The sequence below is a fragment of the Falco cherrug genome, chromosome 6, assembly GCF_023634085.1.
Source record: "Falco cherrug isolate bFalChe1 chromosome 6, bFalChe1.pri, whole genome shotgun sequence".
Lineage (NCBI taxonomy): Eukaryota > Metazoa > Chordata > Aves > Falconiformes > Falconidae > Falco > Falco cherrug.
The window spans coordinates 73,431,793-73,444,102 of NC_073702.1; the positions used below are offsets into that span (position 1 = coordinate 73,431,793).

A 12,310-nucleotide genomic window follows, 5' to 3' on the forward strand; every position below is an offset into this window, starting at 1 on the left:
ACAACCAGCACAGAAGAGCCCAAGCTGGGCAGCAAAGGAGAAAGGTGCGTGTAAAAATCTATCAGGTATCCAAAGCAAAAATGCAGAGTAAATAACATTATTTTTTTCTTTTTGTTTTTAAAGGGAACCTGAGCAGCAAAAGGCTGCTGTGCGCTGCTTCCTACTCCTCCACTGCACTCACACCCATGAGAAAGGCACCTGGTTTTAGCAGAAGTCCCCCACCACAAGCTGGGGACAGCCATCTCCTGTTTCAGGTGGGGCAAAGCATGCAGAGGGATGCAGGCAGCAGTCAGCTGGGCAGAGCAGGAGTTCCATCCTTCACCTGCACAGCAAGAGAAGAGCCAGGAGGGCTCCTGCTGTGGGACAGGACAAGGACCCCACTACCTGCACCCGTCACACACAGGCTCCCCAACTCACACTTTTAAGGGTATGGACTGCAGTAAAAAAATCTACACAATCAGCAGCACAGAGCCAAAGACAGCTCCCCTCCCCAGAAGGAAGGGGTAGAGAGGCGGTTTGCAGCAACACAAGCCTCACCCCCTGAGCATCAACCAAAACAAGTTGTGACAGTTGTGCCAAGGCATGTGCTGTCTGGCAGCCAATACAGCCAAGCCACATGTCCCCAGGAGAGTCATCTTCTCATAAACCAACCCACAGAGGTTCAAAGTTCCTCCTACAGGACCCACTGTGGACTGAAGTAGCAGTAGGTCCCCGACCACAAAGGACTTCATCACTGCCACTGTGTGGCTAAAAACAGTCTGGGAATCCCTCACCAAAACATGATTCAGTATCATTAATAACCTGTAAAGGCACCACTTAGAAACCAGACCTGTGGCAGCAGCAAACAGCACCCCAAGCTGCCAGCAGCAATTTCAGGATTGTTCAAGATGAAGAGATGTAAACACATACAGACTAAGTCCCGGGAGCGGAACTAGCTCATCATTCATCAAAACCTTACAACGCATCAGAAGTGTCTCTAGAAAGCAAGAAAAATCCCTTACCCTCATCTCACTGCTTAGCTGAGCAAAAGCTCAGCCAAGGCTCATGAGCCAGATCATTTCCAGTTAACCTGTAAGTGCTGCTGCCATCTCCTCCAACCATGGCAGCTGGGCAGTTTTCAGACCCCAAGAGCTGCAAGGGACACATCAAGCCAAGCAGAAGTTCAAAACCCTGAACTTTCCACAGAACAGGAGAAAAAAGAAGGAAAACACCTCTGACTTACAGCTACCTATCTTGGAAGTCATGGGGTCTAGGAGGACTTCCGGACTTCCTCACAGCATCCTCTGCAGCACAGCACAGCTGAGCAGCACCTTGGGAAGCTGCGTGCTGTTTAAAGACAGACACACACACGAACACAGAGTCTCAGAGCAATTAAAAGAGCCCTTGGGAAGGAGTTAATTGATTCATGAGCAGAGCTCAAAGGCTTCCCCTCCTTCACACCCTTCCTGCTAAGGACAAGGCAAGCTGTTTGTGGGTGATGAAGACTGGCCTTTTAATCACCATGGGCTCAAGTCTCACATCCACATTGCTAGCATCAAAAAGCCTTCCCTTCTGCTGCTCTCACAACCAGTTTTGTTGTTGTTCCACTGGTCTGAACTGCCACTGGCATACGTTGGTGCCTCTGCTCAGCAGATGAAACCCTGCAGAGATCTCTTTAGGGCTTGTATTTCCAGAGCAGCCTATAAAAGCCTGCCAGGGACTGCTTCCAGCCATCTGGTTCCTCCAGCGCAGCATCTGTAGCCCTGCTTTACACGGCACTTGGAAGTCTGAAGACAAGAGGATTTCTTGAGGCTGGTTGAGGGGAAAAGCGTCCTCTTCTTTAGAGAGGGCCCCACATGGGACCAGCAGTCCTGCTTCCTGCTGTTTGCTTAAGGGACCTATAGAAAGTGTTTAATCAAACAGCCAAAGTGTGATACACACACAACTCATGGATCTGCAGTGCCTGGCAGGTCTGCTGCTGGTGCTGGCTCAGGCTGGTGACAGCCCAGGAGATCAAGGTTCCCACCTGGAAGAAGGGTGCGGAAAAGAGAGAAGAGCATCCAGGAGGAAAGTACTTTCCACAATAAAAAGAAATCCTTTATGCTAGATGCCTACAGCCCTTTGGTGCATTCAGTGCATGGGGTCTCCCAAGTCAAGGTCTCATCTGATACTGCAGGACAACCGTGCGTGACATACTGCAAACCCAACCCGTTGTAGTGACCCTGACCAGGAGACCTCTGTACACCCAAGAGTCAGTGACCCACATCGCAGTCAGCGTGACTGTCCCCAGGCCTGCACTGTGCTGCACAGACCCCTCAGCGGCAGGATAAACTCAGCCATTTTGTGGCAGCAGAAGAGCCTGCGGGCACAGCATCAGTGACTGGGCCACCTGCATGTCCTTGCCTTTATCTAGGAGTGCAGCAAGAGGCTCTGTGAACACTCTCCATCTGGAAACTGAATCTGACTGATTCCACCTGACTCGGGAAATGAGGAATTGAGTTGTCTTCCTGTAAGAAAATTCTGTAGTAGCTCAAATGATTGAAATATGGGAAATATCTTCCATGGACAGGGTCTGCTCAGCACACTGCACATGGATTGGAGGCCCAATTGACGCTACACCACCTGGGGGGTCCCGCCATCTAAAAGGAATGCAAAATTATCTATATTACTCTCTCCTTATAGTGTTAGCTCTAATAAACAGCATTTTAAATGGCACCTTACAGAGTTCAAATGACTTTCTTACTGGGATAACAGACCAGCACTACTGGTACAGTCTTTGCTAGGTATGAAACCACCACAGGGTTTCCATGCTCTCAGCCACACAGCTATGCTCAGTAACAGATGCCTTCACCACCAGGAACACGTGGCTGGAGAAGAGCCGTCCTTTCCCAAGACAAGAGATGTCACCCGTTGCTGCTGTAGCCATCCTGTAATGCCTGCTCTGGGCAGCTCTATGCTGGGTGCCTCAGTAAGAGTGCAAGGCTGGGACCTTCTGAGATAACTGCCCTCTGGGCTGGGAGAATGGAACCAGCTCACCGTATGTCACCAGCCAAACCCACAGCAAGGTGCAGGCTGCTGCAAAGAGAAGCTGGGATGAGCAGCTAGTCGGGACACTTTTTCTAGCACGTGAGCACTGCTGGCTGCTCCCAAACCTCAGCCCAGCAAGCATGTGGCAGCAGACACCAAGAGGACTTCATTTTACCGCCCACAGGGGTAACAGGACAAAGAACCTCTTCACAAGAGCCACCAGCAAGTGGGCTGCCACCAGCCTCCCCTGTGCCGCTGCCAGCTGTGTGTTACCCACAGGCTGCCATTACCAGCTCCTCCTTGGCAGCAAGGGCACAGAAATGGAAGGATTTTAAGGTGCAGTAGTTTTGCTACAAAAAGACACTTCCCAAGCCCCAATTCACTTCCCTCTTACTGAACTCACACTTTCTCTCAAAGCTTCTGGGGTGAGGCACCCGTCTGTCCCACCTTTGGACCCAAACACGACACGTCATTGCTCTCCCTCTCATGTCCATGTGTAAGGAGCAGCACTTCCACGTCCTCCTTTGCTGGTGTTTCCCCCAAACGATTAATCCTGAGGATAACATGCACCCTTAAGGAAAGCCCAAGGTCCAGACGGCATCACAACAGAGGCTCACACCTGCACTTCCACTCAGCTCACGTAGTGAGGAAAACACACTAGCAGAGATGACTTACACAGCCAGAGCCTCACACAGAGCACTCTTCACTCGAGTACTTTCCCTGCTCCTGTGTGAGCTGGATGAAATAGCCGCACAGCCACCACACATCAGACAGTAAGACATGCCCCAGGAATAGTCATCAGCAACTCCATCACACCAGAAGACACCAGTACAACGCAGGATCCCACAGGGTAGAGCTGAACACAACAGAATCACAAGCAGCTCAGACAACACTGGGCAAGGAAAGGCTACAGAAAATGCAGGGCACGTGACTGGAATACAGAAAGACAGCGACAAACCATCGAAGCCATCTGTAACTAACAGAATGCTGAAGTTGCAGTGCTTTCACTTTCCACAGCTGCTTTTAGCACTGTGGCAGCTGCCAATGCAGCCACCTGACCCGCTGAAATGAGCCATTAACAGTCACAACGCTACAGAAAGCAACATGAAGCTCATCAAGACACACAAGCAGAAGTACTACAAGTGCTGTACGCAAAGCATAAAGCCATCCTTCCCGTCTCCACTGCGCTGGCAATGCTGCAACTCAGACGCTGCATCCAGCTCTGGGCTTCACATGCAGGAAAGGCAGAGAAAACCTGCACAAGGGAGAGCTGTCTGGGTTTCTCTGTGAAAACAGGACTCAGAGGCAGTCTGGAGGGAAGAAAGGGCCAGGTCTTTCTCCTAGAGAAAGCAGAGTAGGAGCAGACACCTCTGTGAATGTTCCAGATGGTCTCATTTTCCCCCTCACTGTAAATTTATAGGAGGAGGTTGCTCAGAAGCCTGCCAGAAAGCAATTTGCAGACAGGTTTTTAAGAAGCAGATCATGACCTCTGGCATCCAACTGCAAGGTTTACACACCAAAATAACAGTGCCCGGCTGCATCTTTCTTGGCAGACGACATTCTATACTTAACAGTAACGGAGCATCTGGTTTTGGCAGAGGACACTCAACGCTAACAACAGCGGAGTGTCTGGTTTGTTTTTCTTCAGAAGACTGACACATGCATCCTGCTCTACAGCCTCAAAACCAACCTTTTATTTTTGATATCAAGACCTCCGCCCTGCTAGAAGCATCGATCATCTGCACTAGGCTGACAAGCCAGAGGAAGTGCTGGAGCAGGCACAGAATTTGTCCGGCTCTCCAACAGCCGCGTAGAGCACCCCCTTGGGAGAAGCCTTGCACGCTGCTGCCAGGCAAGGCTGTAACACATTAAATACAAACGACGTTCTAGCAGAGAAACCTTTCCTTCCTATTTTAGGTTAACTTAACTTAAACTGTCTCCAAAGGTACACCCGCTACACCCAAATCACACAGTCTCCTATTGAAGAAGTGTTAGAGGTACAATTAAAAACTCTGAGAGCACTGCACTTTTCACTGCACAGCTTCCTCAGGTGGCGGAGCTCTTCAGTGCCCCTTCAAGAGCAGCTAAAGGATGGTTCCCCCTGCACCCCTACCACCCATGGCACCAAGCCAGGCTCTGACAGAAGGAGCATACACCTACCTCTCCCCCAGCCAGGAGAAATGTGCACGCTGCAAAGCTAAAACCATCTGGACTCCTGACTCGCACTTCCCATATGTGCTCCTGGCAGCAACGGGAGGAGCAAACCAGCCAGGGCTACAGAAAGCTGTGGATCATCTTGCATGAAGCTCTTGCGCTCCTGCTGTATCAGCTCCAGGGACACCATCTCCTCTCCAAGGACATCTTCCTTCCCTTGGACACACATTGCCTCCTCCACACACACACACACCCCACCCCACATCTGTTTGCTCTTCTCCAAATCTATCATGCACAGGCTGCAGAGCTTCTGCCAGGCATAGCTTAAAGGCTGAAGCAAAGTCAAAGGCTGCAGAGCTGTTTGCAGTAGGAACTTGAAGAGTCTTCCTGCAGCAGGTTTGGTTCTGACCACACATCCCCTTTATGGCTGGTCCTGCCTAAGAACAATCGCTGGTCCTAGCTGCCTTCCAGCTATCCTGGCTTCAGGTACATATTCAAATTACATAACACAAGCCACCTTCTCAGATGACCTGCTGTGCTGCTGCCACACACTGACCTCTTCCACTAAGGTTAAAAACACAGGCCCACTTTGGGGATGAGGCAGAGAAAACAGGTCAGCAACAGCTAAATTACTCTCCCGTTATTTTGCGTTGCCATACATACACATCCCACATGCTCCTTCTTGCTCTGAATTTGGGATTGACAGTTTATGCTGCTATAGAAGTTTTCTGGGCAAAATCAGTTAGTCGAACCCAGAACAACCGGCTTTTCATCATCACAGAAGTGAGGGACCTAGAGTTGCACCCTCAAGGCAAGGAAAGGGCAGAGCACAACAAGCCTCAATGCCTAAAGCAAGGCTGGAATATGTGACTCAGTATCAGAGATTTGTGCCTGGATCAGCCACTTTCTCAAGGCTAAAATAGCAAAGAAAAAAAAGCTCCCCAAGCAAACAAGACATGTAGGGAAGGAGTGCTACAGGGAGACCTGACTTCATTACCTCCTACAGAATTGTTTTTCCTCAAAACACCTTATTGCCATCCCCAGCAAAGCGCTTTCACCTGCAGGTGCTCACACTGCTAGTACCGCACAGCTCCGATGAGTACACAACGATGAGGCATCAGCAAAGGGCAGAAATGATGCTCTTTGAGTGCCAGGTGAGAACCTGCCCACTCTTATCAAAGTCCATGTTGACGCAGTAAAACCACAATCTCTCAAGCAACGCTACTTCTGCCAGTAAGAACACACTCCTGACCTCGGGGCATATGCAGCTTTATTGGCCTCTGCCTCTTGGTTCAACTGTGCCAGGCTGGTACAGGGAGTGGTACCTCTATCAGAGACCTGTTTACACAATTCAGCCCTATGCCATCTGAAACCAAGGCCAGTAAACACAACACCAGAGTGTAACTGGTGACAGTAAGTGGCCAATGCTGCTCACGCTGTGCTTTATGGGCTAGATGGGATCTACCTCTTCACCCTGCTCTGCATTCAGGATCCTGTTCATAGATTTAACTGCAACATTTCCATCAGAAGCACCTGCTACATAAACAAGAAGGTTGCTGCAGTCATCTGGACCCTTCAAAGTTCCAACTGCCAGCACCAACTGTAGAGGGTGGAGACCCCCTTCTCACAGCACAGGTACTGAAAGGGAAGGCAGCAATACCACAAACCCCTCCAGGCACTACTGGAAACAGGCTGAAGACACAAGCGTCTCCCTCTTTAGTCTCTTCCTCTTTGCAGCAGAGGGTACAAAGGTGATTAGGGGACTGGAGCATCTCCCTGGTGAGGAAAGGCTGCGGGAGCTGGGGCTATTCAGCCTGGGCAGGAGAAGGCTGAGAGGGGACCTGAGCGATGCACACAGGTACCTTAAGGGCCAGTGTCAGGGGGCCGGGGCCGGGCTCTTGTCAGCGGTGCCCAGCGACAGGACAAGGGGCAACAGGCACAAACTGCAGCACAGGGAGCTCCGTGGGGAGAGCAGGAAAAACTTCTTTCCCTTGAGGGTGACGGAGCACGGGGACAGGCTGCCCAGTCTCCTTCTCTGGGGACATTCAGAGCCCACCTGGATGTGATCCTGTGCAGCTGCTGTAAGAGAGCCTGCTTGAGCAGGGGGTGGGCTCCAGGGGTCCCTTCCAAACCTGACCATTCTGTGATTCTTCAAGCAAAATCATTGTCTTTGCACGAGTAAAATTATTCACTTTGGAAGGTTTGGCTCAAAGCTGAGTGCATTTCGCTTACCTTCTTCCAATACCCACACAAAACCGCTATCTTTCACTGCCTTTCTAAACACACTTAAAAGTTTACTGATGAATCCCCACATAATCAATCTTCCACAGGGAACCCCATACAACCGGTCACTTGGTCAAACTTGCTCTACCAAGTCCATTTAACTCCACCTCATAAGCTCTGAGTGTGCAAAAGGAAAGCATGAGCAAGCCCTGACCACTCCTGCCCCCACAGACTGCTCCAGGAGAAGCTTTGCTCCCTCAATGCGTCAGACTTGTTGCAACTGTCCTGCATGCTTAAATGACACCCCATAAAATACCCTGGGTGGATGACTGCAACATGGCCCAATGCAATGGATCCTAGAACAAGAGCAAAGCAAAGAAGGCGAAGTGAAACATTTTAGCTTCATGGTGTGGGAGAAGAAAAAATATGGCAAACACCCTCCCTTCCACATAAACATGCAATCCAGCGTTGCCCTGTGTTCAGGATGCCACATACTTTGGCCCAAAATCAGTCCCTAGGGATTTAAGCTGCCACAGCAGAGCCTGTTGGCATTTACAGCAGCTTCCTTCAAAGGCTTCCAGTGCTTTGAATGAGAGGCAGATTGGCACACTCACACGAGGAGACAGGGATGAGGTCTGACACATTTCTGTGGGTCTGACACTGCAGAAAGCAGCCACCCAGCAGGAGCAACATGGTCCTGCCCTGGGGGAGCATGGGGGGTGGTCCTGTGCTGGCCCTGCTCCCACCGCAATGCTATCTCACACACACACAGAGCTCCTTCCTGCACCCACACAGAGTGCCTGGCAATGCCCCTCACTTGCAGGAACAGACTGGGGGCACATGCACTGAATGTGATCACACCGCACTCGGTAACATCGTACTGTGCTGTACTTACAACACAAAGGTGTGTCCCCATGCCAGGAGCGTGGCCTGAGGAGTACAGTCAGTGTGCGATGACACTGACACTGCCCCGTGCTCTGCTGTCCCCACGCTGGACCCCACTACACAGCACACAGCCTGCACACACACCCCGGGGGCAAACAGCCTGGGGGTGCCCACCTGGCATGCTGACAGGCTCGCACTGCTGCTGGACATCATACCCCGCAGCATCGCACACGGCATCCTTGACCCCACTGGGAAACAGGCCGCAGTGTCCAATTTGCGGGCAAACACCCCTTGACTCACTGCAGGGTACACTACGGCCCCTCTGTCCCCTCCTGTGAGAACAAGGTGCCACACCTTCACACAGTCACACTGTGATCGCAAGGGTCCTCATGGCATCCAAGCCTGCCCCCCCCCCCCCCCCCCCCGCCTCCGTGAAACAGCTTTGGGGGATGGAAGAGGGGAAAAGCATTTCATTACACCACACTGCACTGGCCCCCACCGCACAGCTCTCCGCACGGCCCACCTGGGGAACAGTGCATGGGGCAGGCCCTGCACCCAGCACCCACCAGGCTGTCCCACATCTCACCGCACCCCATGGTGAGACAGTGGTGGTGGGACACACACGCTTCATATAACCACCCTTCCAATGCATGGCACCCCCACCCCACGGAGCTCCGCGCTGCGGGGCCAGGGCCTGCTGCAGCCCCCACCTCCCACCCACGGCACAGGGCTCCACTGCAGCTTCCCCCCCCCGCAAACCCGTGTCTCACTGCAGCTCCCCTCCCCCTGCCCCCCCCAACCCCGTGTCTCACTGCAGCTCCCCTCCCCCCCAACCCCGGGTCTCACTGCAGCTCCCCTCCCCCCCAACCCCCCAACCCCGGGTCTCACTGCAGCTCCCCTCCCCCCCACAACCCCCCAACCCCGGGTCTCACTGCAGCTCCCCTCCCCCTGCCCCCCCCAACCCCGTGTCTCACTGCAGCTCCCCTCCCCCCCAACCCCCCAACCCCGGGTCTCACTGCAGCTCCCCTCCCCCCCAACCCCCCAACCCCGGGTCTCACTGCAGCTCCCCTCCCCCCACAACCCCCCAACCCCGTGTCTCACTGCAGCTCCCCTCCCCCCCCAACCCCCCAACCCCGGGTCTCACTGCAGCTCCCTTCCCCCTCCCCCCCCCAACCCCGGGTCTCACTGCAGCTCCCCTCCCCCAGCCCAGGATCCCGCCGCCCCTTCCGCCTCCCAAACCCCGGGGTCCCGCAGCACCTCCCGCCCCCCACGGCACCGGGTCTCGCGGCACACACCCCCCGAGCACTGGGCCCCACCGCAGCCCCCCCACCCCCCTCCCACCGGGCACCCCCGAGAGCCCCCGCCCGGGCCCGGCGGCCCCCTCAGACAACCCCGGCCCGGAGCCAGGCCCCGCGGCGCGCTCCGAGCCCCTCGCCGCCGCCCCAACCCCCGCACCCCACTCGAGGCGCCGTTACCTTGTACTTGCCGAAACCCGCCAGCTGCTCGGCGGTCACGTACTCCATGGCGGCCCCGCTGCCCGGCTCTGCCGCCCGGTGCCGGTGCCGCCGCCCGCCCAGGCCCCCGCCGGCCGCCGTAGCCCGCCTCCCGCCGCCGCAACGGCCCACCCGGCGTGGTCGTGACGTCACGGCGCCCCGCCCACCGCGCGTTGGGCGCGGGGCGGGCTGAGGGCGGGCGCTCCCTGCCGGGCGGGAGGGTGCCAGCTCTGAGCGGAGCGGGCGGCCTGTGCTAAGGGGCCGGCTCTAAAAAGCGATTTGTTTTCTTTTGGCGGGGGGTATAAAGACCTGGGGGGATCCCGTAGGGGTGGGCCCCGCCGCCAGCGCCGGGAAGGGCGAGTCAGGCCTGTTTCGGGCGCCTTTGCGCGGCGGGAGGCCGTGAGGAGGCCGGCCCTGCTCGGGGAGGCGAGGGGGCTGTTCCCCGCCCGGGTGAGGCCGGGCCCGCGGCCGGCACGGCGGGCAGCCTGGCTGTGCCCGGGGGCTGCCCGCCTCTCCGTCCGACGGCTACGGGCCCGGACGAGGTGTCTGATTCAAAAGAAACCCCTCCTGGGGGGAAGGGGCAGGGGCCTTGCCGAGGGGACGGGCGGCGGGCCGTGGCAGTGCTGAGTTAACGGTGGGCCTCCGTGGTCTTAAAGGGTCTTTTCCAACCGAAATGATTCTATGGTTCATCTTCCCCCGTGCGCCTCGTCCCGCGTCGCAGTTCTATGGGGAATTCCGGGGTTTACGGGTTCCACCAAGTGGAGAGAAAAGCATTAACGTTTTCAGTTTCCCATCTCGCAGGAACATCTGCTCGGTCCCAGCCCTGCTTGTTCTGCTTGTGCGTTTTGCCGCACTTTTTTCGTTTTTCCTTTAAAGGAAAGTGAAAGAGAAAGGTGGACCCAGGGAACCAGAGCAGGGGTGCCTTCCCAATGCAGTTTGGATGGCAGGCATCCCAGGCCAGGACCAGCCAGAGAACCTCAGGAGCACGTAGGGCAGAGCTGGGGTGAGGGGAACCTATGGGCAGTGTGTATATTTGGGATCCCATGGGATGGGGGGGGGGCACACACACAGGGAGGGGGATTGGGACGGATAAAGCAAGGAGGTGGAGAAGAATATAAAGCAAGGAAGGGGAGAAGAGAAAGTGAAAGCAAAGTTGGTGCACTCAGGCTTCCCCATCTCCACTTTCAGCACTGTCCAGGCCTCTTCCCAGCCTGCCACCCCAGCCCCATCACCTGCCTTCTCCAGCCCCCATCTTTCCCACTGTATGCATCAGACAGACCCCCACTGGACAGCTCCTTGCCAGCTTTACATTCACATCCCAACAGCATCAGGTCTTTTGCGTTCCCTAATGACTTCTTTTGAGCGAGTCGGTGTCACCAAGAACCTTAATTACAAACCTTGCATGCAGGGAGAGATCCTGCATCCCTGTGTCACTTTGAAGGCATGTTTGCATTCCTCCCCACAGCAATGTCTGCGAGGAAGGACAGCTCAGATGATCCTTCTGAGGGAGATGTGGGCCAGGATGGACTGGCAGAGACGCTGGAAGGTGTGAGCCTCTGCATAGAGTACTGGCTCCCTGCACTGGCTGGAGGAGGAGCTGGGAGAAGATGAATCTTCATCTGAAAGGTGAAGATTACCTAAAGCTTGCAAGCAGTGCACAGCACACGTGGGAGAAAATGTGAATTCGCATGCACGCCCCACACACATTTAGTGTGGGGGATACAGACACTCACTCCCTGCCCAGCAGCCAGGGAGCCAGCTGTGGGCTGCGCCCCACAGACCTGCCTCAACTGCCAGTGCTCAGTCCTTCACTTACCTCATACCCACCAGTCCCCCCAGGTCATTTGCTTTCAGGACATACACACTATTCCCACCCCAGTGGCTGTAGGTTAAAGACTCCCACTTGTTCCAGTAGCTGGCATTGAGACCCTCACTCTCACTCCAGTAGCTGCACTGGGACCCCTCTCACTCCCATAGCTGACACCATGGGCCAGAGGTACCTATATCTCAGTCTGACCCCAGTAGCTGGCCCCAAATCCACTCACACAAACAGGTCTCACCAATAATGGGCACTGAGTCATTGCAGTGCATGCTCACACCAGTGAGGTTTGGTTCCTGTCATTATCTCCATGTCTGTTTTGTCAGGTCTGTGTCTTGGTATATTTTGGGTTTGATTCCCCTTTTTCCCTGTAATTTCCCAGCTGACCAACTCCCCGATCAGGTAACCTCACTGGCATAAACCTTCTTGTGCTCTCACTCATCAGTTAGTGTGACTGACCAGGCTTGGATCCTACCGCCGCCTCCTTTATCATTTGTCAGTCAGATTTGTTTAACTGGATGTTCTTGTTTATGGCTTCCTCCCCTTCTTATTATCCCTTGAGACACTGAAGAAGGTCCTTGACCAGACAGCCTGAAAGGAGCAGATGCTGGCCTTCCACACACCCTTCCACAGACCATCACGCAGTTGCCACCTGCCCACCTTCACAAGCACAAACACTGAAGTCACACACACCTGTGGCTCACCTGAAAATAAAGGACACAGAGACCAG

The 12,310-nt window shown here is 54.6% G+C and overlaps 1 protein-coding gene across 3 annotated transcripts in view; it reads right to left on the reverse strand.

The window, feature by feature from the left end:
- SELENOI (selenoprotein I) overlaps window positions 1-9,901 on the reverse strand; it is a 34,263-nt gene extending 24,362 nt beyond the window's left edge. For 2 of the 3 annotated variants that reach the window (XM_055713767.1, XM_055713768.1), the window contains exon 1: window positions 9,744-9,901. In XM_055713767.1, coding sequence (XP_055569742.1) covers window positions 9,744-9,791 — 48 coding nt within the window. In that variant the 5' untranslated portion in view covers window positions 9,792-9,901. Of the gene's footprint in view, window positions 1-3,681; window positions 3,701-9,743 lie in introns of those variants that run through there. The other variant, XM_055713769.1, reaches the window with a different exon arrangement.
- Window positions 9,902-12,310: the final 2,409 nt, after the last annotated feature.